This window comes from Leptosomus discolor, chromosome 7, assembly GCF_034619465.1.
Source record: "Leptosomus discolor isolate bLepDis1 chromosome 7, bLepDis1.hap2, whole genome shotgun sequence".
Classification (NCBI taxonomy): domain Eukaryota; kingdom Metazoa; phylum Chordata; class Aves; order Leptosomiformes; family Leptosomidae; genus Leptosomus; species Leptosomus discolor.
The window spans coordinates 28197092-28220514 of record NC_141397.1 but is presented as its reverse complement, the minus strand read 5'-3'; the positions used below and the strand labels follow the sequence as shown (position 1 = coordinate 28220514).

Sequence of the window (23423 nt, the reverse complement as noted above, 5' to 3'; positions counted from 1 at the left end):
TTAAAGGAAAAACAGTATGCTAAAAAAGATCTCCTAGTATATATGACACATATATGCAGTCAAGACCTTTGAGAACTTAGGTTCAGCATTACTTCCCTGATATTATCTGTTCAAACTATTCCTGTATGAATTTTTGTTAAGCAAACTTGTTTAGGATCCAGTTGAAATTCCTTTGAAGTTAATATGGATGTCCTAGAGATTTTAAATTATCAGAACATTCTGATCTAGCACACAATACAAATTTATCTTCTCTTTCTCAGTTCAGTTAGCCACAGGTTAGCATACCAGCTCAGGATTTAGGAGATTCAGAAATGGGTCAGCTTTCATTTGAAGATAAAAGTTAGCATTCTTCTTTTCATGAATGTTTCATGAAGGATGTGGTCTATTTTGAGCATGTCTCTCTTGCCTCTGGTGGCTGTGCTCAAGTTCCAGCCCCAGGCCACCACTGTGTAGAGACCCAAGACTGCTCTGCTTACCTTGTCCCATGGGTGGCACATAATGAGTCCCCCCACCAGGAGTTCTCCACGCACATTAAGGCAGCATCAGCTGGCCTCTCTCTTCCTCCACCCCACCCTAATGTACAACCAGTTATTGGGGCTTCAAGGTGGCATTTTTTCACTCTGAGGATCAGAAAGCCAGTGGGGGGTGGCTGTCCTCAGGCAGCTCTCACCTCAGCTACCAAATGGGTGGGTGAACACAAAGCCAGACCTGCCCTGGCAGTACGCAGAGAACAGCAACAGGTCATCAAAGAAGGTAAAGCCCCACCCCTGAAACATTCAAGCTGGAAAGACAGCTGTTCCTTTGCAGAAGCAGAAGATTTCAGTTTTGACAAGAAGACGTTTTGGCAAGACTGGTCAATAAACAATTAAAAAGCCAATTAGAAAACAACAACAAAAAAACCCCAATTAAAACCCAACAAACGCCAAGTAAAAAAAAACCAATAAAACCCAATTAAACCCTAGAAAAGACAATTTAAGAAACCAAAAAGTGCTCTCCACTCTTATTTGGCCCTTTGAAGACTGCATGTGGACTCCTGTGTCCCGTTCTCGTCTCCCCAGCACAGGAAAGACACCAACAGACACAAGGTGTGGGCCCAGCCCAGTGCCTTCGAGATGGCGAGGGGCCGGGGCACATGGCAGACAAGGGCAGGCGGAGGGAACTGCTGCTGTGCAGCTGGGTGAAGAGAAGGCTCAGGGCTGGGGCTGACTGCTTATCTTCCAGAACACTGAAAATGTTTTCCTGACCCAATACTACATAGAAAATCATCCTCCTTATCGCCCACACGCAATTCACTATTGCTAGTTTTGGTATGCAGAACAGCAAAGACCTTGTAGCAAAAAAAAAAAAAAAAATTAGAGAGAGAGCTTGGCCATGGTGTCAACTACTTTTTTACATCTCGGTTTCTAATCAACAGCACTGCTTGGTTTGCTGTCATGTGGAGCCATGGAGCAGACTGGCAGGTACCCAGCACACGTTACTGGAGCCCATGGCTTGTAGCAAACCAGGGAACACACTGAACTGCCAGTCTTGATGCACCTCAAGGACTTCCTAGCAAGTTTGCTCTGTACATAATGAAAAACACTGGAGCTTTTTCATTTTGTTGGGTTTAGAGGGGTTGATTTTGGTTTTGGTTTTTTTTTTCCCCCTTTTTATATGCTACATCATCTCTCTCTCTCTTAGAGCAAAAAAATCCCAAACTACTCCATCGCTTACTCATGTATTTTCCATGTCCTTCCAGTTCTCTCTCTTTTAACCCTTGCTTCACTTTACTGTGCTCACAGACAGAATATGAAACCCCATTCAGCACCATGGCCACATGGGACAGAATGAAATACCACTCATTCATTCACAGATGAGTTGCAGCTAAATTACTGACAGACTGAGAAGCAGCAAGGTTGGAAAAGGCAGCTCTGAACAGACACAGGCAGGAGGGCTGCTGCACCCAGCCAGCTGTTGCCATCCAGTCACTTGCTGGAGTAGGATAGCCCCAAGTGAAAACTGCCCTCTTTCAACAGTTCGAGGAGAAAAAGGGGATCCATTTGCCCACCATTGTAACACAATTCACATTACTCAACACTATAATAATCTCACTGACTACAGCCTTCAGTGCGTTTTCACTAACTAATGGCCATAAGATCTGCAGTGACCAATTTCAGACCTCACGACAGGTTTGGAGTATGCATCAGTATTAGTAGTTGCAAAGGTCACCTTAACTCCCATTTACTTCAGACACAATCAGGAGCAACGGACACAGCTTCAATCAAAATTGGGCAGTTTGGATCAGGTCTTGAGACCGACAGGGCCTGACTCCTTCCAAATATGTCTTCAGCAGACATTGCAATTCCCAGGTGCAGTCTACATTCAACACAGGAGACTCGGGACATCTTTACAGGAGGCACTGGAGCACGTGCCTCCTCAGGGAAGAGCATTACAGGGTCAACCAAGTGACTGCACAGAAAGGCAGATCATATGGACGAATGGTGCTCCTGAGCATAAGCAGCTCTACAGCTGTTGAAACTGGCCTAAAAGACATAGCAGAATCTGTGCTATGCCTTGGTAGCTTGCACATCTCTGTCCTATGCTCCATCACACTGTACATGCTGGCTGCACCATTTCTTTAGGTTTCTCACCAAGCTGCTCAGAAAAAAAGGCATCAGCGACATACATTGAGAGACACAAGTATTGCCATGAGTGATGTTGACTGCCAGCTTTTATGATGATTTCATGCAGCCCATCTAAGGTACTCATGGCATCAGCAAAAGTGTTGAAATTTGGCTGGGCCGAGTCACGTACAACCACGGGTTGCCCTCTTCCTTTTCTTCAGTTCCCAGTTACAGAGTTTGGAATGATCAGGGAGTGGTTAAGAAGGCAAGAGCTGCAGGAAGAGCCTTAAACAACTTTCTGAGCCACCAGCTGAACCCAAACTGCAATGGATGACCACTCCAGAATCCGTCTGCCTTCCATTTCTGCCGTTTGTCTCAACAACCACTGTGGGAACATACTGTGTGCTAAGTATTTTTGTTCAAGCCTTCTATCCATTCCTGTCCTTGTTAGACTTTAGCTGTCTGCAGGTTGCTATGTAAGCCAGTTCAGCTGGTTTTGCTATAGAGACTGGATGAAGATCAGCATCTCCAGAGTATGGCTCTTGCCATCCTCAGAGAAGTGGAATGAATTGTCCTTTGGAGGTACTGCCTTGCTCCCTCAAGTAAGAAAAAAGCTTAGACAATTTGTTTCTTTACATTAGGTGAAATAAATTCAAACAAAAGTGAGTTGGCAGAATCATCCAGGATACCCGTGGCAGAGTGAAAAACTGAGCTCAGGTTTCTCGATCATCCTCTTTTAGATCACTGTTTGTGTCAACAAAAATACAGTCACATGAAAGTGGCTGCTACCGAGAATATTATTGGTCTGCTAGGGCTTTGGAATGGGTTTTCTTGCAGGTCCCCTCAACTGAAGATCCCTTGTGGACTTAGAGTCTTTTTCATGGATCTGGCTATACTGCTTGGCTGACTAATTACTGATGTCAGTATTTCTCATTACACTTCCAGATGTTTTCTGTCATGGTAGAATATATATTTCCCTAAGGCCAGAGACCAGGACCCAGGAAGACATCACATTCTCACACCTATAACCCACCACTGAGAAAAAGTTACAAGTTATCCAATTTGAAAATAAATTCTAACATAACCTGCCTATGCCTTTCAATAACCCCTGCAGAATTACTGAAAGGAACAATTATGTGGAGAGAGCAGGTTGTCAGGGAACAGGGTCAGGAAAAGCAACTGGACAAGAGGGAAACCTGAAGTAAATTTCCTGGTTTATTACTGTCGTATGTTCAATAACAACTCATCCTGTGGCCAATGTCATAGCTTTGATTTTTTCTTTTCTAATTGATGTCCTGAAGATGACTCATGTATAAACATGGTATCTGGCACAGTCCCACAAGGATGCACAGTTTTACGGTATCTTTACTACCAATTGCTGAGACAAGACTCTGGCTGACTTTACATCTAAATACTTCCAAGCCTTGCATTGATACACCTGGGAAATATCATAATTTCCTCTTTAGAATAATTACTTCATGGTTTTACCTTCCTTGCCTTAGAGAATATGAGATCATTGTGTTGGATACTTTCTTGGATGTGTCTTTGCTCCATATCAGTGTCCACCTTAGAGCTGTATCCTAGTGAAGGACTCACAACCCCTTGCACTCATGGGAAAGGGACAGGGAAAAGGCCATTTTAGATTACTTAATCCCTATGCTAGGAACCAACACTAACATCTCCTGAAGTGAGCTGTTTTTCTCATTTTTGTCCAGCTGAAGTCCAAGTACTTTATTCTTATGGAAATGAATAGGAAAAATGCTACATCCAAGGAAACATTTTCAATGGCTGATTCTCACTAAAGGTATAACACTCAGGATATGCATGTGCCCATCCTGAATGCACAAAACCAAACTTTTACAAGAAAAGGGTGTGATTATGCAGCCACGCACATGTTATGTACAAAAGAAGGCTCTGACCAAAGTTGTCTTCAGTCAAAAAACATTCAAGGTTTCTTACCGCAATCTTGAAAAGAGTAACACTGATTGACAAGGAAGGCTCAGAATTATTTGAGGGACAAAACCCCAAGCAGCTTTGCCAAGAAAGTCAGTATTGCATTAAAGGTTACTTCCTAAAGCTGTACTCCAATACAGAGTTAAGAAGCTAAACATTTTCCAGATGCTCTTTTAATCCTGTACTTGATGGTAAAGGGCTTGCGGTAAACTTACTCCATTTCAATAAACTGCATGGAAATTATTAACGATGAAATACAGTGCCAGAAAAGACATCTACAGCAGTATCTTGGAAAGCATCTGTTCACTTTGCAGTTTATTTTCTTAATTCACTGTGATCTGTTAACTTAATTAACTGTTTCTGTTACAGTTTCCTCATTTACTTGTTGATGACTTGCACAAATAGGATTCATGAAATGAGGCAACTTAACTGGTTTTCAAATATTTAATAAGCAACAGTAGTTTTTCTAAATGGAGAAAAAAAAATTAGTGTAAGTACTAGTAAGCATTCAACTCTTCTCCTTGACTGTAGCCCAAAACATCTCTTTCAGTCTCATCTGCTTTCCTTACAAAACCTGTGCATATTTATTTTCCAACAGTAAAATGTAGCTCTAATTTTCTACGCTTCTTTCCTGAAAATACATTCCCTGACCAGATGACTGACTGCCACAAAAGTGATAAAATCCATATAGATATCTAGGATTGCAAAATCCATTGCCCATCAGATTTTCTCTTACTAGTAATGTGAAAAAAGGAGTGAGAGCTCAGCTCAGAAAGGCACTTAAGAATTTGCTTTCCAAAAACAATCACTCAAACCTTTCACTGAGAGAGATTTATCAGGCATTTCTACAAAAATAAAGTTAAATTTGGACACACTTTAATAGTTTCCCAAAGCATCCTTCAGTACTGACGGTCCTATCTTTGAGTGTCACTCTGGGAAACTGGGCTTCTTGGGATTTTCTCAACACCTCAGATCCTAGTGAAGTCAGCTGACGTTTCCAGTGCTTCCCAAAACGTTTGCCTATGGGATTTCAAACTGGCAGTCAAAAGCAAACGCACACAAAAAATCACAAAGTTTTGGAATTAGAGCACATCCAGATAATGGCCTTTATTCTGCAGCTGCTGCTTAATCAGCAGCTAAAAATAATAAAGATCTACTTGAGAGAGAACAAATAAACACTCAAGATTTTTGCCCAGCAAGTTAGAATATTTATTAAAGAGATGGGTTAATCTTTGAAACTTTGGGTCTAAGCATATTGCCTCAACAGAACACATATGTTGACACTACAGAATCAACGAGAAATATCTGAAGCTAGCTTTGATTAAAGCAAAACCAGTTTAAAGCTCCAAAACAGACCATTTTCCTAAACACATTATCTATGCAATGGAGCATACTAAGCTAGCTGCTCTGCTGTTCCTTGCAGACAGTAGCTCTAAGGCTGCTGTTTCTAGTCAGCTAGTTCCCTGTGTTTCCCCCACCAACATAAAAGGAAGCAGTAATTTGCTGCCAATATTTGTCAAGGCATTACCAGCTGTAGCTAAAAAAATAAATTAGACTTTTAACACCTCAATGCAGATATTTTTTTTAAGTTCCTGCTTGCTGCCCACCAGGAGACTATTTTCTATATTGGGGGATAGAACTTCTCAGGCCACTCCTCCACAACATTCACATTGATTGAAATCAGCCATGTAAGTTCCTGAGTTTTATTCCTGGTGTTCAGCTATAGGATTGCATCACTGTCCACAAGTTGAAATAAACAGGAAATTCAGGCTAAACAGATTAGCGAGCAGAGTGTTCACTGACCAGCTTGCTAGAAGCCAAGTCCCAGAGAAGGGCTTATTTCCCCACGTTTATATTAAAATAAGATGAACTGACTGCTCAGCACTGTATCACACTTAGGTGTATGCAGGAGGCACCGTGCGTCACTTAAGATCCCACAAGTTGCTTCCCCTCCCATGAGAGAGACCATGGAGCTGAATTCTTCCTGTCTAGCACACTGGGCTATTTTTAATGTACCACCCCTTGGAGTTCAAAAAAACCCATAAAAACAGAAAGCACTCATCAGTTTGAACTGTCTGCTATTAGAAAGCAAATCATGGGCTGATTTTGGCACATAAATCATATGTTGCATGAGGCTTATTTTAAATTACAGCTTCTTACATCACCTTGGCATATATTGTACACTGATTTATGCTCTTTGGACTGAATTCCTTTTTTTCATTAAGTCCCATTTTGCACCAATTTCCAGGCAAGGAATGTCAAAGTAGATAAAGGTTATATTTATGCTTTAGGATGAACAAACAGCAGGGTAGCTTTACACTCAATTACAAATGGATGTGTACAAAGGGCATCTCTGTGAGACTTAGAAATTAGATGGGAGTCAATTTGTATATTATAAACCTTTGTCACGAAGTCTAGTCTCACTACCAGAGGTGAAAATCAAAGGCAGAAATAAGCAAGACAAACACCTTTTAAAGCTCTTTTTCTTGTAGCAATAGAAATAGTAATATGTAATATATAATAATGCATATTGTCATTCAAATAAGGTAGTAACAGTCTATGGTGATGCCCCAATGTTCCTAGGCAGCCACCATGTTCATTTTTACCTCCAGTCATCCTTTGAGAGATTAGATAAAATATTCATCTCTTCATCATCTTGCAAAAGACGGTACGCTGCACTAACGTGGTGATTTTCAAGTACAGACCGGTCATTATATAGAATGGCTGAGTCTGACCTAGTGTTGAAAAGAAAATGTAGGAAAGATTATGTTTCTTCCCTGTCTAAAGAGTCTCACATTCAGAAGTTTTCCTTTAGCTACAGAGATTTAGTTCAATAGCACAGATACAAGCATTTTAAGAGCGCTTGTAACACTTGTTCACTGCCATTACTCAGTAAAAGAAAACTAAAGATCAAAATTCACTGCAAAATCTATGTCATCAGAGGAGACTCACCTAGTCTCTTTGTTACACACTTTAAAAAAAAATGCTGAGAGCGATACGTAAATTTAGAGTTGAATCATCTTTTCCAGCTCTTGTGCATGTGGCTCTCATATTAAAGCCTGACTGTACGCAAGTAAGCACTTGCAGGATGTGCCCCAATACAGTTTCCGGAACAGCAAACTGGCTGTAAACAAGGTATAACTGAACTGCTTTCTGTCATCTGTGCGCTAGACTATGCTGTCTGGGAGGGCAATTGCCAGTGGGATAGAGTAAGACCAAAGGTACTTCATACCTTAGTTTAAGCTCCAGGGCATAGATCTCAGATTGATGAATGGCTAAACTGGTCTGAGAACAAAGGTCCTGCTGGAAGTTAACGGCAACAGAGGGTGAGCACAATTTGTTACAGTCCCCACTCAGTTCTGCTTCCCAGAGAGCAGTGTGGGTTTTCCTACCCTGACACTTTACACCCTCTGGTGTTCAGTGTTACAGAAATTAAATTACAGCTGTCCTTCCTTGAATTCTTCTCTAAATATTTGAGAAATAGAACAGAACCCTAATTCTTGCACGCAGGAATCTGTAACAAATGGAGTGTGGCTTGGCCCAGAACAGAGAGAAAAACTTTCTACGTTCCCAAGCTTTCCTGAGCATATGTGTGATTTATCCCAGCAATCTTTAAATGTCTGTGATACACAGCAAGATTCAGCTAACATACTCCAGACATCTAATTTAGGGTAAGATGCAATGCATCTTAGAAATGCCCAAGTGTGCAGTCGAGGACACCTAGACATTTTGTCATCATTACCAGTACACTCCCATTGTCAAAATAATATGCAAACATTAGATGTCCAATTATCACCACAACTAGAGACTTCACAATCTTTGCACACTTCCGAATTTTGCTGCCGTCTTCATTTTTCCTCCTCTCTTCCATCAACCCAAAAGCCTTACAGAAGATTCTGAGTTCAAGAAATACGCCCGTCCAGTCTAGTTTGTGATCAGCTAATTACTGTCTAGCAATTTACAAAGCTTAAAAAAATTATATCCCTGAACAGGTAACGGCAAACATATCCCCTTGCTGCAAGTGTGGTTTTCCACTTAAGTAAAAATAGTATGTGCAGTGTTGGTGTTCACTGATGAATACAGATATTGTTGAACTCCTGATTTAAACAGTTAATGTTTGATCCTTCAAATTCAACAAGAAGACAAAACTGTTGAATTCTAGTATTTCCTCCAAAACTATACCTTCAACAAAATACGTCACTTTGTACCACAATTTTGGGACCTTGCTTTTTCCTGATTAATAATATGAAACAATGTTCAGTAAGCTAGAATGCATGCATTCCACTGTAAATGGCTGAGCAAGAGAAAATGAAAGGCAACCTAAAGAAGTGAACTTTCCCCCTGTAACACTTGAAAGCGAAAGCTCCTGCACTTTTCTAGGTGGCTGTGCTGTTATTCTCCAAAGGCTTCCCCCTCCATTTCCCAGCCCATCATCATGATTTACAGCAGCCTTACCGTGTCTGGATGTGAAAGTTGTTGGTGGTTCCAGTGTGTTCATAGTCATGGATGGCAGCTGCAAAGATCATAGCGAAGATCTCCAGCTCTGTCAGCCAGTGCTGCAAAGAGATTACAGAGCAGATAAGCTGTCATTTTCCCAGGCATTAAGGCTTTTGTCTTTTAAGGCAAGTTATTCCCTGCTGACAGTCAAATGCTGCACATCACTGCCTTTCCCCTGCAGCCTGCCAGCTGTTTTAAAGCAAACTTCTCTGGTTGATGCACAAAAGCCAAATCAGTGTTTTTCCTGAAGCTTCATCTAAATAAATTGAACTTCAGCAAAGTAGTTTCAGGACCTAATAAGTCTTAAGGCAGAGCAAGGGGAAACACATGCCCTTCTTAAAGTACAATGTGTGAGGAAGAGAGAGGGAAACCTCAAGAAAATCAAGGTTCTTCAAGTGGAACTTGATGATACATGTGCAGGTATGCACATACCACCAGGGTACGTATTTTCAGCTCAGTTGACCTGGGTAGCAGAGCCTCAAATACAGAGGAATGTCACTAATTTCCAGTAACTAAAAGTCTTTGTCAATCACTGAATCATGAGGAGAACAGGGAACACAATGTCTCAAGATGTACATCTTGTTATTTATTTATAGAAACATTTGAGAAAGCACTGAGGGCTTTTTTATCCTAATTGCCTAGTCAAAGCCTTATTTTTCAATGCTTAAGTCACTTTTGACTTAGATTTCTAAATGACTTAGGTGCTTTTAATAATAATTTTCCTCTGAGACAATCAATCATTTTATGTCTGGTTTTCCACTGGTAGATCACAAGGAGTGATGTTAACATCAAGCGCATCAGAGGCAAAGGCTCTACATAGTGTAGATGCTGTAAATATTTGTATGAAATGTTAAATGTATTGAATTTAAAGAAAACCTTTACCACAGTGGTTGACAAATATTTTTCTAACAGCTCACTGTCAACCTGAAAATGTTTTGACAGGCATTCATGTATGAACCGTCTTTTAATTCAAAGCCCAGTAAAGGAAGTATGATTTCATAAATCTATTCCAGACTTCTACTACAGCTCAGGAGCCACCGCTAGTCTGTTAACCACATGCACAGGTAACTGTGGGGCTCTGCACACAGCGACCTCTCCAGCCCTTCTGCCTTTCACAGCCATCTGCATGACCAATGAAAAATGAAGCAAGTCCCAGTATTAAAGATCTCCTTACACTAAAGATGCAGTTTGAAAATATCGGTCAGAGATATTTTGCACAATGCCACCGACAATAAACAAGGTAGCTCTTGATTTTTTGAGAGAGAGAGAGAGGTGGGTGAATAGATCAAGAAATGAGCAGACACAGAAACTAAACTATTTTCTCATTTCTACACAATTAGTCTAGGACAGGAATGGACAGCACTGGTGTGTGTTTCTATGACATTTCTGTTTCCAGGTGTGACTTGTGAATAAGGAATGCTTTACACCTGTTGAAGAACATGTTTTCAACTGTGAAGCAACAACTTCTGGCAACTGCAATGGGGGGAAAGAGGAACTAGGGTTTCCAGGCTACACGTCTAGATCTGGACTTCCATTCCTCAACCATATTCTGCTGTTTCCCAAAAGCAGAGAGTCGAAATGATAGAAAAAAAACAGGCACAAGCACTCAGGAACAGGCAAAGCAAACCTACATTATGCAAGCAGAACTACCATGGGACATGCCCAGCTAGTCTAACATATCCACTTCAGACCTTCTGGGCATCATGTGACAAGTCCCACTCCAACAGGTTCCTAAGACCCAAGTCTTAAAACATCTCTAAGGCAATGAGCTCTGTGCTTGAGGTCTCCTATCTCGTCTCTTAAGATACATACACGAAAAGTGCTCACTTGCATGCCCTATCAAAGCATCACTTGCTGAACAAGTTCAGGTAATGTAGGTTTTCAAACAGGGTGCAATACACCTGAGGAGAGATATTAAATAGCATAACAGCATTTGAGGAATACAGACTGGGATTACAGTTGTGAACTCTGGGTAAGAAATAAATGAGTATAATAGCACAAAGTCAAAATATGCTTGTGAGTAATAGCAGGGAAATAGCAGGTAAGTAATTGGAACCTTTTAGTCCCTTTTTTCTGCTACAACCTTGCAAGGAGAAGCAAACAAGATGGCAAAGAGCCTGCAGAGAATGGATGCAATCTCCATCAAAGTGGTGATATTACCTTTCACTAGTCTGTGATGGACTTCATCTTGGGAACAGAGAGGAAGTTTTAAAGAACAAAGCCATCAAGAACTACTGAGAAAGCAGCAGGACACTGTCGCAGGTGAAAAAAGGGATGAAATGTCAATGTTTTTTATTTCTAAAGGGTTGACAAAACCAATCCAGCACAAAACCTCCAAACTCTGCAATGATAGCAGGTGGGGAACGGCAGGGAAGAAGGCATGAAAGAACAAGTATTGGCTTCCAGAGCCGAAACAAAGAAAGGGTAATGAGGCATGATTGTCTTTCACAAACATACAACAAATATGAAGAATTTGCTACTAAGGCAAGTCATTGCCATGTAAACAAAATGATTGAGGATTACAGAAAGAAAAAGGGAGAGGAAAGAGCAGCATTTCCAAATCTAACAAAACAAATGGATGCATTTCCAAGAAAATGCTACAAAGCAACGACAGCAATAATCAGCTTGTTTCCTTCCCCAGACTTTATGGTCTTTTATTCCAAAGCAGTTATTATTTTCAGAGCTTATGATGATCTGCTTATTAATCACAATAAAGAGGAGAGGAGGATCTCACTTCCCTTCGGTACAAACAGATGTGACAGAAGTCCTGCACTTCTGCAGTTTTACAGGTCTGCTGCAGGAAATATTCTCCTGTAATTCTTGACAGATAAAGAATAGTCAAGCCTTACCATTTGCACCTCATTGTCTGGATTCACAAAGAAATCATATGTTAATTCACAATAATTATACAGTTTAATCAGCAAACAGCACCGAAGAAAGTAATAATCACAACTGAACAACAGAGTCAAATAAAGGAAAGATTGAAATGAGCAAAAAGCGCGTCAGCTCTTGGAAGTTGTTCCTACACATCATGCTTGCATACCAGTCCTCTCAGAGATAAAGATCAGAGTAATTCCAAGTTCTCTTTCAATGTTACGTCTATGAGAGAAACCAAAATATTTTCATTCATACGGTAAAGTATAACGAATTCATTCCAAGGCATCATCCTGAGGAAGAAAATTAACAGGAAAACTAAAGAGATTTCAGGCACTGAATATGATTAGAGGAAAAAAAAGATTTTTTAATTGAAAATAGAAGAAAAAAAAAAAAAGCCTGGAGCAAAACGGTTGAGAGAACTTGTAAATAACAGGGAGCATGACAAAGTCAAATGAACCAGGTAAGGATAAACCAGACAATTGTTTGAAAGATTTATCGACATCTTCACCTACATACTATTTCTAAAAATCCTAAGTCTGTACTTCCATTAGCACAGCCATATCCAGTGAAGTTTGTCTACAGTGCAAACGGGTTCTACTGTGGATAATCATAATCTCCTTACTGAGCAAAAACTGTTGTAATCTCATTATATAACCGGGATGCCAACTCCTTTACTTACCACTACGCCTGTCTTGAAAAGGAGGTAATGGACAGTCTGTGTCACATCTGCAGCATGCATTAGGTTGTGATAAGGGTTTTTGTGTTTGCTGTAGCCAACTTCCAGAGCTTCCACAAAGGACACCAGGGCAGAAATGGGGATCTGAGTAAAGCAGCACAAAATTAAAATCAAAATAATCATCTGTAACGGCTAGCATTCAGAGGGGAGCATTTTGATACAAGGTCCCAAAGAACAGGTTGTAGTTGACAAATCCATAACACACTAAAACATCTGAAACAGGCATTCAAGAGAGTGAATCCAGGTTACTTCCTCAAAGTGGCTTTCCCATCTCTAATTACATTATGGATGAATCTTTCCCACACAAACAAGTAGGTATACTACGGAATACCGACTTGAAGACACATGCAGTATTAAAAGTAACAGAGAGCACCTGATTGATTGCTTCTGGAGGAGTGTTTCTAATTAGGCCACAAGCATCTGTCTGTCCCCCTTATAACCTATTGGAATATATATCTGCTCTACTATTCACATTCAAGATTTTCTAATGAAACACACCATATAGCAAGTCTGACATACCCTATTAAGAGCAGTATCACTTATCAGACCTCTGGTTTTTCACGGCAAAATCCAGCCTGCCCATCCTATGGGCTTGCCATGCTTTTCTGGCTCCAAGAGTAGAACTGCGCACACTTCATAAAATGCAATTCAAGGGATTTCTAGAGAGGAGACTATGCAGGTGGTGTCAGCTGCAACATATGCAACTGGCAACATGGGTTCTCCAGTTTCATCTGCTCAAATGGCAAATATCCTAAACACTTGTATTTCCATAGTTAGAGGAGCACTGTTGTTCTCCTCTTGGGTACATATCAGGGCAGGATGCAGTTCTAACCAGTTACCTTCTTCACCATGTCTCATCAGGCCTGGCCAGCTCCTGAAGAAGTACAAGAGCCAGAGATCTGTAAATCCTTTCCACTCAAAAAGAGAGTGGGGACCCCCAGGAAGCAGAAGTGTCAGTGAAGAAAGGGACAGAGCAGAGTATTTGTGTGGGGAGAATGATCAAGGTCTGAGAGCAAAGTTTCTGCCATCCAAATTTAAGCCTGTTAAAAGCTGGAGGAAAAGATAGGTAGCATTTGTATGTGCAAACCTCTGTAACAGTTCTAGAATTATAGAATAGTTTGGGTTGGAAGAGACCTTTAAAGGCCATCTAGTCCAACTCCCCTGCAATAAGCAGGGACATCTTCAACTGGATCAGGCTCCTCAGAGCCCCATCCAACCTGACCTTGAATGTTTCCAGGGATGGGGCTTCTATCACCTCTCTGGGCAGCCTGTTCTAGTGCTTCACCACCCTCACAGTCAAACAGCTCTTCCTTTTATCTAGTCTAAATCTACCCTCTTTTAGTTTAAAACTGTTACCCCATGTCCTATCGCTACACTGACTGATAAAGAGTCCCTCCCCACCTTTTCTGCGGCCCCCCTTTAAGTACTGGAAGGCTGCTATAAGGTCTCCCCGAAGCCTTCTCTTGTCCAGGCTGAACAACACCAACTCTCTCAGGCTGTCCTCACAGGGGAGGTGCTCCAGCCCCCTGGTCATCTTTGTGGCCCTCCTCTGCACCCGCTTGAGCAGGTCCATGTCTTTCTTGTGCTGAGGGTTCCAGAAATGAACACAGTACTGCAGGCAGAATCGCACTAGAGCAGAGTAGAGGGGCAGAATCACTTTCCTCGACCTGCTGGCCATGCTGCTTCTGATGAATTTGAATCCAAGCTCCCTTTTTTTGCCTACACGCTTTAGAGTCCTTTGAGTCTTATGAGAATGACACCATCATTCCCACAGGATCTAATGTCACATTTCCCATGGATTTCATGGGGAAGCCTGTTTGTGACCCAGTCTACTTCATGGTGTCCCATTGCAATTAAAAGTACTACTTAAATAACATTTGGTCTCACTTACCGGGGAAAGTGCAGTGTCCATGAAGCCTTCAAATAGTGCTAAAATTGCATTTTGAGTGGAAAAAAGTGGAATTTGAACAAAATCCAAGATGGAAGAAGAGACCCATCTTCTAACTACTGACCTTGAAACGGTTGATCAGATCGTAGCGTGTGAGAAGTTCATAGAAAATGAATTTCAGTGCATGATCCCCACTGGCATCATTTAGTGCAAATACATCAAAGGACCATTTGTCTACATTCTGCAAGAGTGGGTAGAAATGACAGTTAATATGGTCATCCTTTTAACAATGACAATTCACTTCTATCACTTTACATCCTCAAATGGAGAATTAGAGTGGCAATGTTAGTGTATAGCTTTTTTTTTAACTTCTTCAATTCTATTTAACCAATGCAGAGTCTAATGTACTCATCAGTATTGTATGAGTCGTGTTTAAGAAGCTTCCATTAAGAACACGTGTGCTGTTTTTTTATTCTAAACACGGCGATTCTCCACAACAGAATTTAATCAGAAAAGGCCAAATCAAAAAAAGGTAAGAATCCTGGTTTGCTTTAGTACCTGAAACATTGGGATGGCCCTATAGTGGTTGATTTTACCCTTCTCTGTCCCCTACCCACATGCTATGTCTAGGAAAAAGAATGTTAACTTTGCAGGAAACAGGAATAACAAAGATATGCTTTTTAATTATATTAAAGCCTCTGGATTTTGCTATCCCTATAGAGTTCTTATGACTTTGTATGGTGAGCAAAGCACTCCAGTGCTTCACTCATGCTTAAAACAGAGTAAGGTGACATGTTTTTCTCAGTAAAAAAAATACAGCACCTATGGTCATATTTTTACCACTTACTGTTCAATCAACCAAAATAATAACTAACTAGAAGAACTACCTTGCTAGACCCAAAGAGCAACTTAGTTCCTTCTGATTTTAATATTAATCCTGAACTGTGATTATTGCAGCTTATATTGCCCAAAGACAGCATGACTCTAATTTTCCTCACTTTTTTAAAAGATAAGTGAGTCCACTGGGGCTTTCAGAAAACTACAAAGCAGGAGAAAATCACAGTAATGTTACATTAAGGGCTAACAACAATATAAAAACCAACCTTTATAACAGAAGTGTAAATATCTAATTCCAGTTGGGAAAGTCCTAGGCAGATGTAAATGATATATTAATGGTGCAAGGTGGTCAGTCAAGAGATTGAGGAGGGAAAGTTCACTTCCCAGCTCATAAAGCTAAAGTATAAAGTATAAACCTTCTTGCAGAAGGTTGAACTCAAATCTTGACTCTTAAAGAAGGCTGTGGGAGCTGACATCACTCATTACCTAGGAAGATAAAGCTCCTTGGTCTTAGAATTAGATGTTCCTGAAACCCTATGAACCTTTCTCTTCTCCTAACAACAAAGAGGGAAGGTGCAGAAGGAGTTATAGCTAGAAGAATGATATACAGATCAGCTACGCAGCTGCATCTGGCACAGGACCAGCTCTCAATCTCTCTTGCCTGCTGAGAACTTTGATGTACTTCCCACAGGGATTTATCCAAATGACTCTCCTTAAACCACGTATTAAAGATTGACATCTGTACATTGAAGTTTCCCTCCACTTTCAAACTCTGTTGCAGGTTACCTCTCATTTCCTTGTGGCAGTTTCACCAAGAAAGAAAGATGACTACATTTCACACATGCATGTGCACAGCTGCTCTCAGTGCAAGAAATCAGCACTGGCTAGACATAATGTTGAGTACTGTTAACAAATAAAGCCCTTCTAAAAATCTGCCATCTTTTCTAGCAATATTAAAAATGCTAAATTACAATTATCTACCAAGCTTCTAAAGCCCAGCCCACCTTTGTTGTTTGTTGTCATGGTCATGTTCTAGGTAAGGACCTGACTGCAAGTCAAATGCAAAGGACAGTGACCTTTAACTGTCTTGTGGTCGGCCACCTGTGCATCAGCACAGCTACAGGACTTCTTATGTTCTGAACAAGATCAACGTACTTTGGCACTACCTCTCTCCAGCATGGGCTGATCCTGACAACCTTGCTACTTGCATAGTGTTGATTACACAGAGCTGAGTATGCCTCTTGTGGAAGTACAGTCCACAGAGAGGCTAATCAGTGAGTGAATATCAAGGATTCTGAAGATTCAGCTCTGCTTTCACCTATCCTTGTAAATCACTTGCTTGCTGAGCAGTTGACATTACAAGCTGTGTAGAGCCCACACACTGAAGGCAGGGACAAGCCTCTCCAGAGGTGATTTGTGGCACAAGTCACAGAAGAGCAATCATAAATCGCAGCTTTTCAACACTTTCAGTACATGCTGGAGAGCAAAAAAACCCAAGAGAAGAAAAAGTTCCAGCAAGAAAACAGCCCTTTGAAGCCCTTGAACAAACTTAGAAAATGGGCAAGAAAAATAATGCTCAAAGCATCCACTCAGTCAATTTTAAGTATTTTCCTGTTTTTTGAACGTTTTTATTTTGCAATCATTTCTCTTAGTCAATGAAGCAAATTAACATTTGCATGTATATAATAATTTACTTTGGGGTCCTATGGCATTGAAAATGATGTCGCCTCAACTATGCTGAAATTTAATTCACTGTAAGGCAACCTTATCTTGTAGAAATAAAAGGGGGTTGTTCTTTATATATTTTTTCTGTAGTTACTGTTGCACTCTTGCAGCAGATAAAATTTACCAAATTGTGAAACTGCAGAATAGAACATCAGAATTGTTCTTTTGCACAAAATAATGGTTAACCACATAGTAAGTTTCACAGTAGAGCTATTTAGATCTTACTGAGGGAGAAATCCTTGCTCTTGTCAAGTCAACAGAAGTTTTGCTATTGACAATAATGACAGCAGCGTTTTACCCTGAATAACTAGGGGGAAAAATCCTCTTAACAGAAAGTGTCACAGATGGCTTAGAGGCTTGCAGCAACACCAGTTATGCTTTGAAAATTAGTGGAGTTTATGACCTTAAAAAAAAATTTAACACAGAAGTGACCCCTATATAGGGGAGAGATCTAAAGGGAGGCAGAACTTCACAGATGTCTTGTGATGGAGAAGAAAAACTGTCTCTTCTCTCTAAGGGGAGCAGGAGAAGAGAGAGATGGGAAACTTTCTGTTTCCCTTCTACACACGTCTGCAGGTCACTGGCCCTTTACCCTCAGCTGAAGTGTCATAAGCCGCACTAATGCCACATACACTCACTGTAGTGTAACTGCAAACAGATCCAAGGTGTCTTACTTCTCAGTCCTATGTCCTAACTACTTGGCCATTGCTCCACTGCTTGGGGGAACTTAGACATTACGTGAAACTTCATTTCCTCCTAAATGCTCAGTTTCCTGCCTTTCTGTCTGTCCTTAACCCTGGAGACTTGATTTGTTCTATAAGCCAACAAGCAGATTCAAGGATAGATGTTCATCTGTTCAATTTTACTAGAAGGGCTGACATTTTGTAGCCACAGACGAGCAGAAGTCTATACTGCAGACGTTGTAAGTGACTACAGGTTCTATGTTTATTACCTGTACATTAGCTAGCACAGAAAATATTGCCATGACAGCATGAGCATCAGAAAAGGCTGAAAAATTCAATTCTAAAGCAGGCAACTACTTCAGCAGCTAGTTAATGTGATGTTCTGTCTCTAGCTTTACACTGCTGAATAGCAGATCACCACAACTTACTGTGTAAATTAACATACTTATTCAAACACATCTGCATGAATGGTGCATATGTTCACTCTTCAAATGAGAGACAAGGCTGATCATCCCTTTTGTGGTAACAGGTCTTACAACATCACACCCATGTCATGCAGAAAGGCAACAGGTTACTGCAGTAGAAATATCGGTATCCAACATATAGACAGATAGAGAGATGTTGTGCAATCAATTTAAAAAATTGCCTAACTTCTCATCCACTGGAAAAGTGAGAGAGATTTTACACCTAGGACTTGCACGTCTACTGCTCCACCTGCATTTTTTTGCAGAAGCTGCAGTATTTCATCGTTTTATTAAAACCAACCTCATTTTGCCAAGCTGATTCCGCAGCTTTGAGTTATTCAGTGCAGATGTCCTGTTGGCCATGGCAGGAAAACCAAGAGCACATAATGCAAAAATAAGCTAGTTTTGACTCCATGTCATCTCAATCTTTGTCCTTATTAGCATTACTCTGAGGGGAATATTGATTATAGTAATCCAGAACAGTTGAAGAGATGTGGTGGTACAGTCCTACACCCTTTTGTATGCTTAAACCATCAGCTCATTTTACAGAGCACACCAGCCAGGTAGTTGCAGGGGTTTTTTTACTTGGCTTTACTGGACTGAAGTAAGCAACAAAATGTACCATTTTCCATTAAGGAGATGTGACTGAGAAATTTAAGATTAAGTATTATTTCAAAGACAGAAGACTTATTCAAAACAAGTAACTCCCATTTCAGCCACATCCACTAGCAAACCCATGGCCATTCAGGTAAAGACGTTCTCAAAATAGTTTTGGAAAAAAATACATCCTAGAGTGCAAGGTGGCCCAGTGGGTGTTATTTCACCCTGAGCAAAATTAGTCAATGCCTGTGTTGTTACTGATGTATCTTACTCTAGCACAATCAATTCTCTTTATGACCCCTAATAATTTAAAACAGAATGAGGAGAGGGATTCTGTAAGGTTTAAGTCAGCTAAGAGTAGCTGATGGGTCTTGCGTTGTCTTGTTACTGCTGAGGAACTCAGGAGAGGAGGTACCATTATAGATATGTGCCCTCATAAGCTGGCTATGAGGTGTAGCTCTAAAAGAAAAAAGACTTTAGATCCCATTTGCAGGAGTGAAGCTAACACTTGTCAACCTGCAGTTGGAAAAAGGTGCGGGCGCATGCTTTGATTCTGTACACAAAAGGCATGTTTGATCATTCTTCTTGTATTCAATGGACTTTCTGCAATTCCTCCACATCTTTTGATGGGTTGTACTTTCCAAACCAAAAAGCATTCAGTACTGTAACTATAGGTCTTTCCAGTGTGGGGTAGAGCAGCAGGATCACTTCACGAGTTTTACATGTAATGTCCCTGTTTATGGCCCCACTGTGTCACCTTTTTTCACCATTGCATGGCATGGTTGAACCACATGAAACATGTAATCTGCAAAGCTGCTGCATAGGCAGTTGGTTGCTAACTTGTGTTTGTCGTCTTGATAGTTCCTGCCTAAGTCAAGAACCTTGCAATTGTACCACGGATTGAACCTTTTTTTTTTTTCCACTTTTTACTTCTGACTAATCAGTTTTCCTCTGAAATCTCAAAACCCATAAAAGGGTCATTATTCCTAAACTGATTGTCACTTTGAAGACCCAAAGCTGAGCAATGCAAGAAATTCCCTTCTCTCACAGAAACTGATACTTTTCTTTCTCCACCACTCCCCATCTGTGTTTTTTTTCTTCCCATTGGGAGGTTGAGATTAATTCCAGCATGTTACTAAGTCCTCAGTTTAATCACCATCATCTACAACAGAGATGTAACCTTCACAACCTGAAAACAGCCACAGCCTTGAACTCTATTCTTTTCTTTATTGAAAGGGTATACCCTTAGGCCAGTAAATGATTAATGTATGTGAACTAAACTAAATGTCAGAGAGAAGTAAAGGGCAAGTACAAAGACCCCCTTACCAAGTCAAATATTGCAGTGTTATCTTGATACTTTGTACAGACACACCCCCCCAACAGTTTTTTATTGGGATTACCTTTAGCACTCCAATTACAGCTGGTGGGTAGCTCAAACCGACCATATTTGAAGTCCGTCTGTACATTCTACCAAGATAAAACAGATAAAGCAACACATAAATAGAAGTAAACAAAAGAAAACAAGCAAAAATCATAAAGCAATAGAACATTATAGGAGAACTTATTTAGCCCAGGAAACCCTAACTGCAATTCGCATTTTTTCTTCCTTCTTGTTCCTAACTTGCACAATGTTCTCTACACGATTCTTATTGTATAGCCTAAGTTGAGACTATACAGTTCCCAGTACCTCATAGCTCGGTTACCTGGCAGGACATCACAGAGAATCTGCCAATATCAGGTCTTCATCAGAGGGAAAGGCTATATTTAAATAAACAAGATGTTCCCCGTTTTCCACTGCAGATGACCATACTGCTCTTTCAATTCCCTTGGTCCTTGCTGGTCTACACACAAGCTAATTCTGCATGCACTTCAGAAATCATCTGTTATCTGCAATGAATCAACTCCAGTTTAGTACAGCTGTCACTTTTGTTTGCATTTTTTTAAGGCTGGTATAAAATCTTTTGGGTGTTTGTCATGTGTGTGTGTTTGAGGGACAGAGAGAGAAAGAATAAGAAAATAATCAACATCTGCAACCATACTAAACAAAGAACTGAAGTATGTATCAGATTTTAAATTGTTCTCAGGCCACGCTGTGTTTAACAGGCTTGGTAAATGCAGAAACACTCATAGCTAAAATGCCTTTCTGCAGGTCATCCATTTTTGCACTTAAGCAACATAGGACTCAAAGGTGATGATGGAAAGCTCTCATCTCCCATCTGAAACGATCCTGTGTGAAGTCTTCCTTCACTTCCCTTTTTCTTTGTCACATTCTGCACTCAGATCTGAAAAAAGTCAGCCCCCTTTGGAGAGCTGAATTCACCCACTCCCTGAATTACAGAATTTCTTACCCCCTCCTCCCTCCAGTATGGAGCCCTATAGCCTTCTCTTAAGTGACAATTCAGGCACTGTCCCTCTCCCTTAGCTCAGGAGACCCACAACCTTCCTCTGGTGCCATATCATATCTGAACACTTCCTCCTTTGGGCCACAGTGATTCAGATCAGCTGGAAAACAGCCTCCTGCAGCCAGCTCTCTACAGTTCATTTACTTCCTTGTTGAGCAAGTCCCCCACTGAGAGTGAGGGCTAATTCGCAAACAGCCTGTCAAATCTAGGAGAAACCTGTTCCAAGGAGAAATGACAGGTTTAGTCTTATCACAACTTGCTGCCACTCTTAACATATGTACAGTAACTTTGGTACACAGATAAAAAAATTGTCTATAGACATGCTGGAGGAGGCTTCTGTGTGGCTTGTGGTCCACTGCCTGATACACCCAGCCTCCTGCACAGAGGGCTGGTAGGTTGTCACTGCGATTCTGATGAACTGTGAAGGCACTCCGCTTTTCCATTCCTGACTTGAGTTTTGCTGTAGAGACCTGGGACCTGCTGTCTTTCACGCTGCCTAAAGTCTGCTGACAGCTTCACATGCGCCAGAGTCCTTCTAGCTTGAACAAAGAATGTCAGTGAAGAGTGGTTACTCAAAACCAGCAGATAAGATTGGAAGTGAGTCCAAATTGAAATGACTAAATGTTTTAAAGGCTTCAGAAAATAAAATCAGTTTTAGCAGCAGGTTCTGATGCAAATCACCACAGAGAAGGCTGAGAAGACTTAATGAGTCTTTTGAAATCCTCCCTAAGCTCCAAAGTTTTCACATCAGTCTTAGTCTATAGTTCATTCCAGTAATACTATGATACAGGATTTTCTTCTGTTTCTTAGCAGTTCTTCATAAGAAATACTAGATCGCAGAGGCAAGAGAGGACTTGGTCTGGGCTGACCGCATTTTAAAAGCTATCACTCTCGACCTAGGGCTATGCAGAGGTGCATATTCTCTGTTAAAATTATTTCAAATGTGCTATTACATCTGTATTATGCTAAGAACAGATCAGTATGTACTGTTTCATGTTGCAATCTGTTACTTAATCCCAGGCTTCAAGGTGTTATCCAGATTTATGTAGAAACATCCTTAGAAGCGTATTAAAGTATTCTTCATTCAATAGAGTCATCTCCTAGTTGCCTGAGGACTTCTGGAGTAAAGTACTCTCCTCCATCTCCTGTCACTGTGCCATCACACGCTACAGGTGCAATCTGCGGTACCAGGACAGCTACTAGAACAAAGAAATTACATGCTCCATTACCTTTCCACAAATATCCCAGCTTGTACTGCATGGACAATACTCCTGAACCGGGGTTTTTCTTCTGTCCTTTTGAGCATCATCCCCATTTGCCGTGTGAAGGTAGAAGCCAACCAGTCCCGAACCTCCGAGGGCACAGAGTCAGATTGGATGTCACTGAGCTCATCTTCTGTGTCCAGTAAACGCCTAGAAAGGGAAGGAAAAAGATGGTTAAACAGACTCCCTTGGAAAGCATTGCAACATTATTAAAAAAAAAGAAACTCACATATATTTTAATTAAAGCAGTTGTTAAAAGTCTTTGGTTCATCAGCCCTAACGGAACACAACTGTGCAAGTCTTCAACAGATTGTTTATTCTGTTGTATAGTTAAAAGTCAGATTGAGAAGCTCACTACTAGGCCGACAAACTAGAAGTATTGGCCTTCTGACGCACAACTACATAATCGTCCTCTGACTTCTCATCTTCAGCTCATCAATATTCCTGACCTTTCTGCCGTTCAGAGCTCATTTACGGTCATGTCTAACTTCCCAGTTAGTATCATACGGTCCTCTCCTTTCCCATTCTGGTCATCTGAGGTGACTCTACAAGTGCATTTAGCACTGGGAAAATGGAATATAACAGAGAGGGAAACTACTCTGCAACATCTTACCAGACCACCTCTATGGTGACCTGCAGTAAAACTTTTTTAATTTCAAAGACTTGATACAAGTGAAAAGATTTTACACTATTCAAAAGGAATAGAGGAGTAGGAATTGAGAAACTTTCAGAAAAAGTGGAACACAATTATTATGAAAATATTTCTCCAAGAGAATATATATCACATGTATGATTGCTTTTGACCTCCTCCCCTGACCCAGGAAACTTAAAGAAGCTTTTAGACCAAGGATTGAAGATCTGCTCTACACAGAATACAATCTTTTAATGATTAAAAA

At 40.7% G+C, this 23423-nt stretch overlaps 1 protein-coding gene across 2 annotated transcripts in view; it reads right to left on the bottom strand.

Moving 5' to 3' along the window:
• Window positions 1-23423, bottom strand: part of PDE1C (phosphodiesterase 1C) — a 308568-nt gene that overhangs the window by 52164 nt on the left and 232981 nt on the right. For both annotated transcript variants that reach the window (XM_086467641.1, XM_086467642.1), the window contains 6 exons: window positions 22495-22677; window positions 20264-20330; window positions 14679-14795; window positions 12610-12750; window positions 9012-9112; window positions 7163-7291 (listed from right to left, as the gene is read on the bottom strand). In XM_086467641.1, coding sequence (XP_086323767.1) covers window positions 7163-7291; window positions 9012-9112; window positions 12610-12750; window positions 14679-14795; window positions 20264-20330; window positions 22495-22677 — 738 coding nt within the window. The remainder of the gene's footprint in view (window positions 1-7162; window positions 7292-9011; window positions 9113-12609; window positions 12751-14678; window positions 14796-20263; window positions 20331-22494; window positions 22678-23423) is intronic.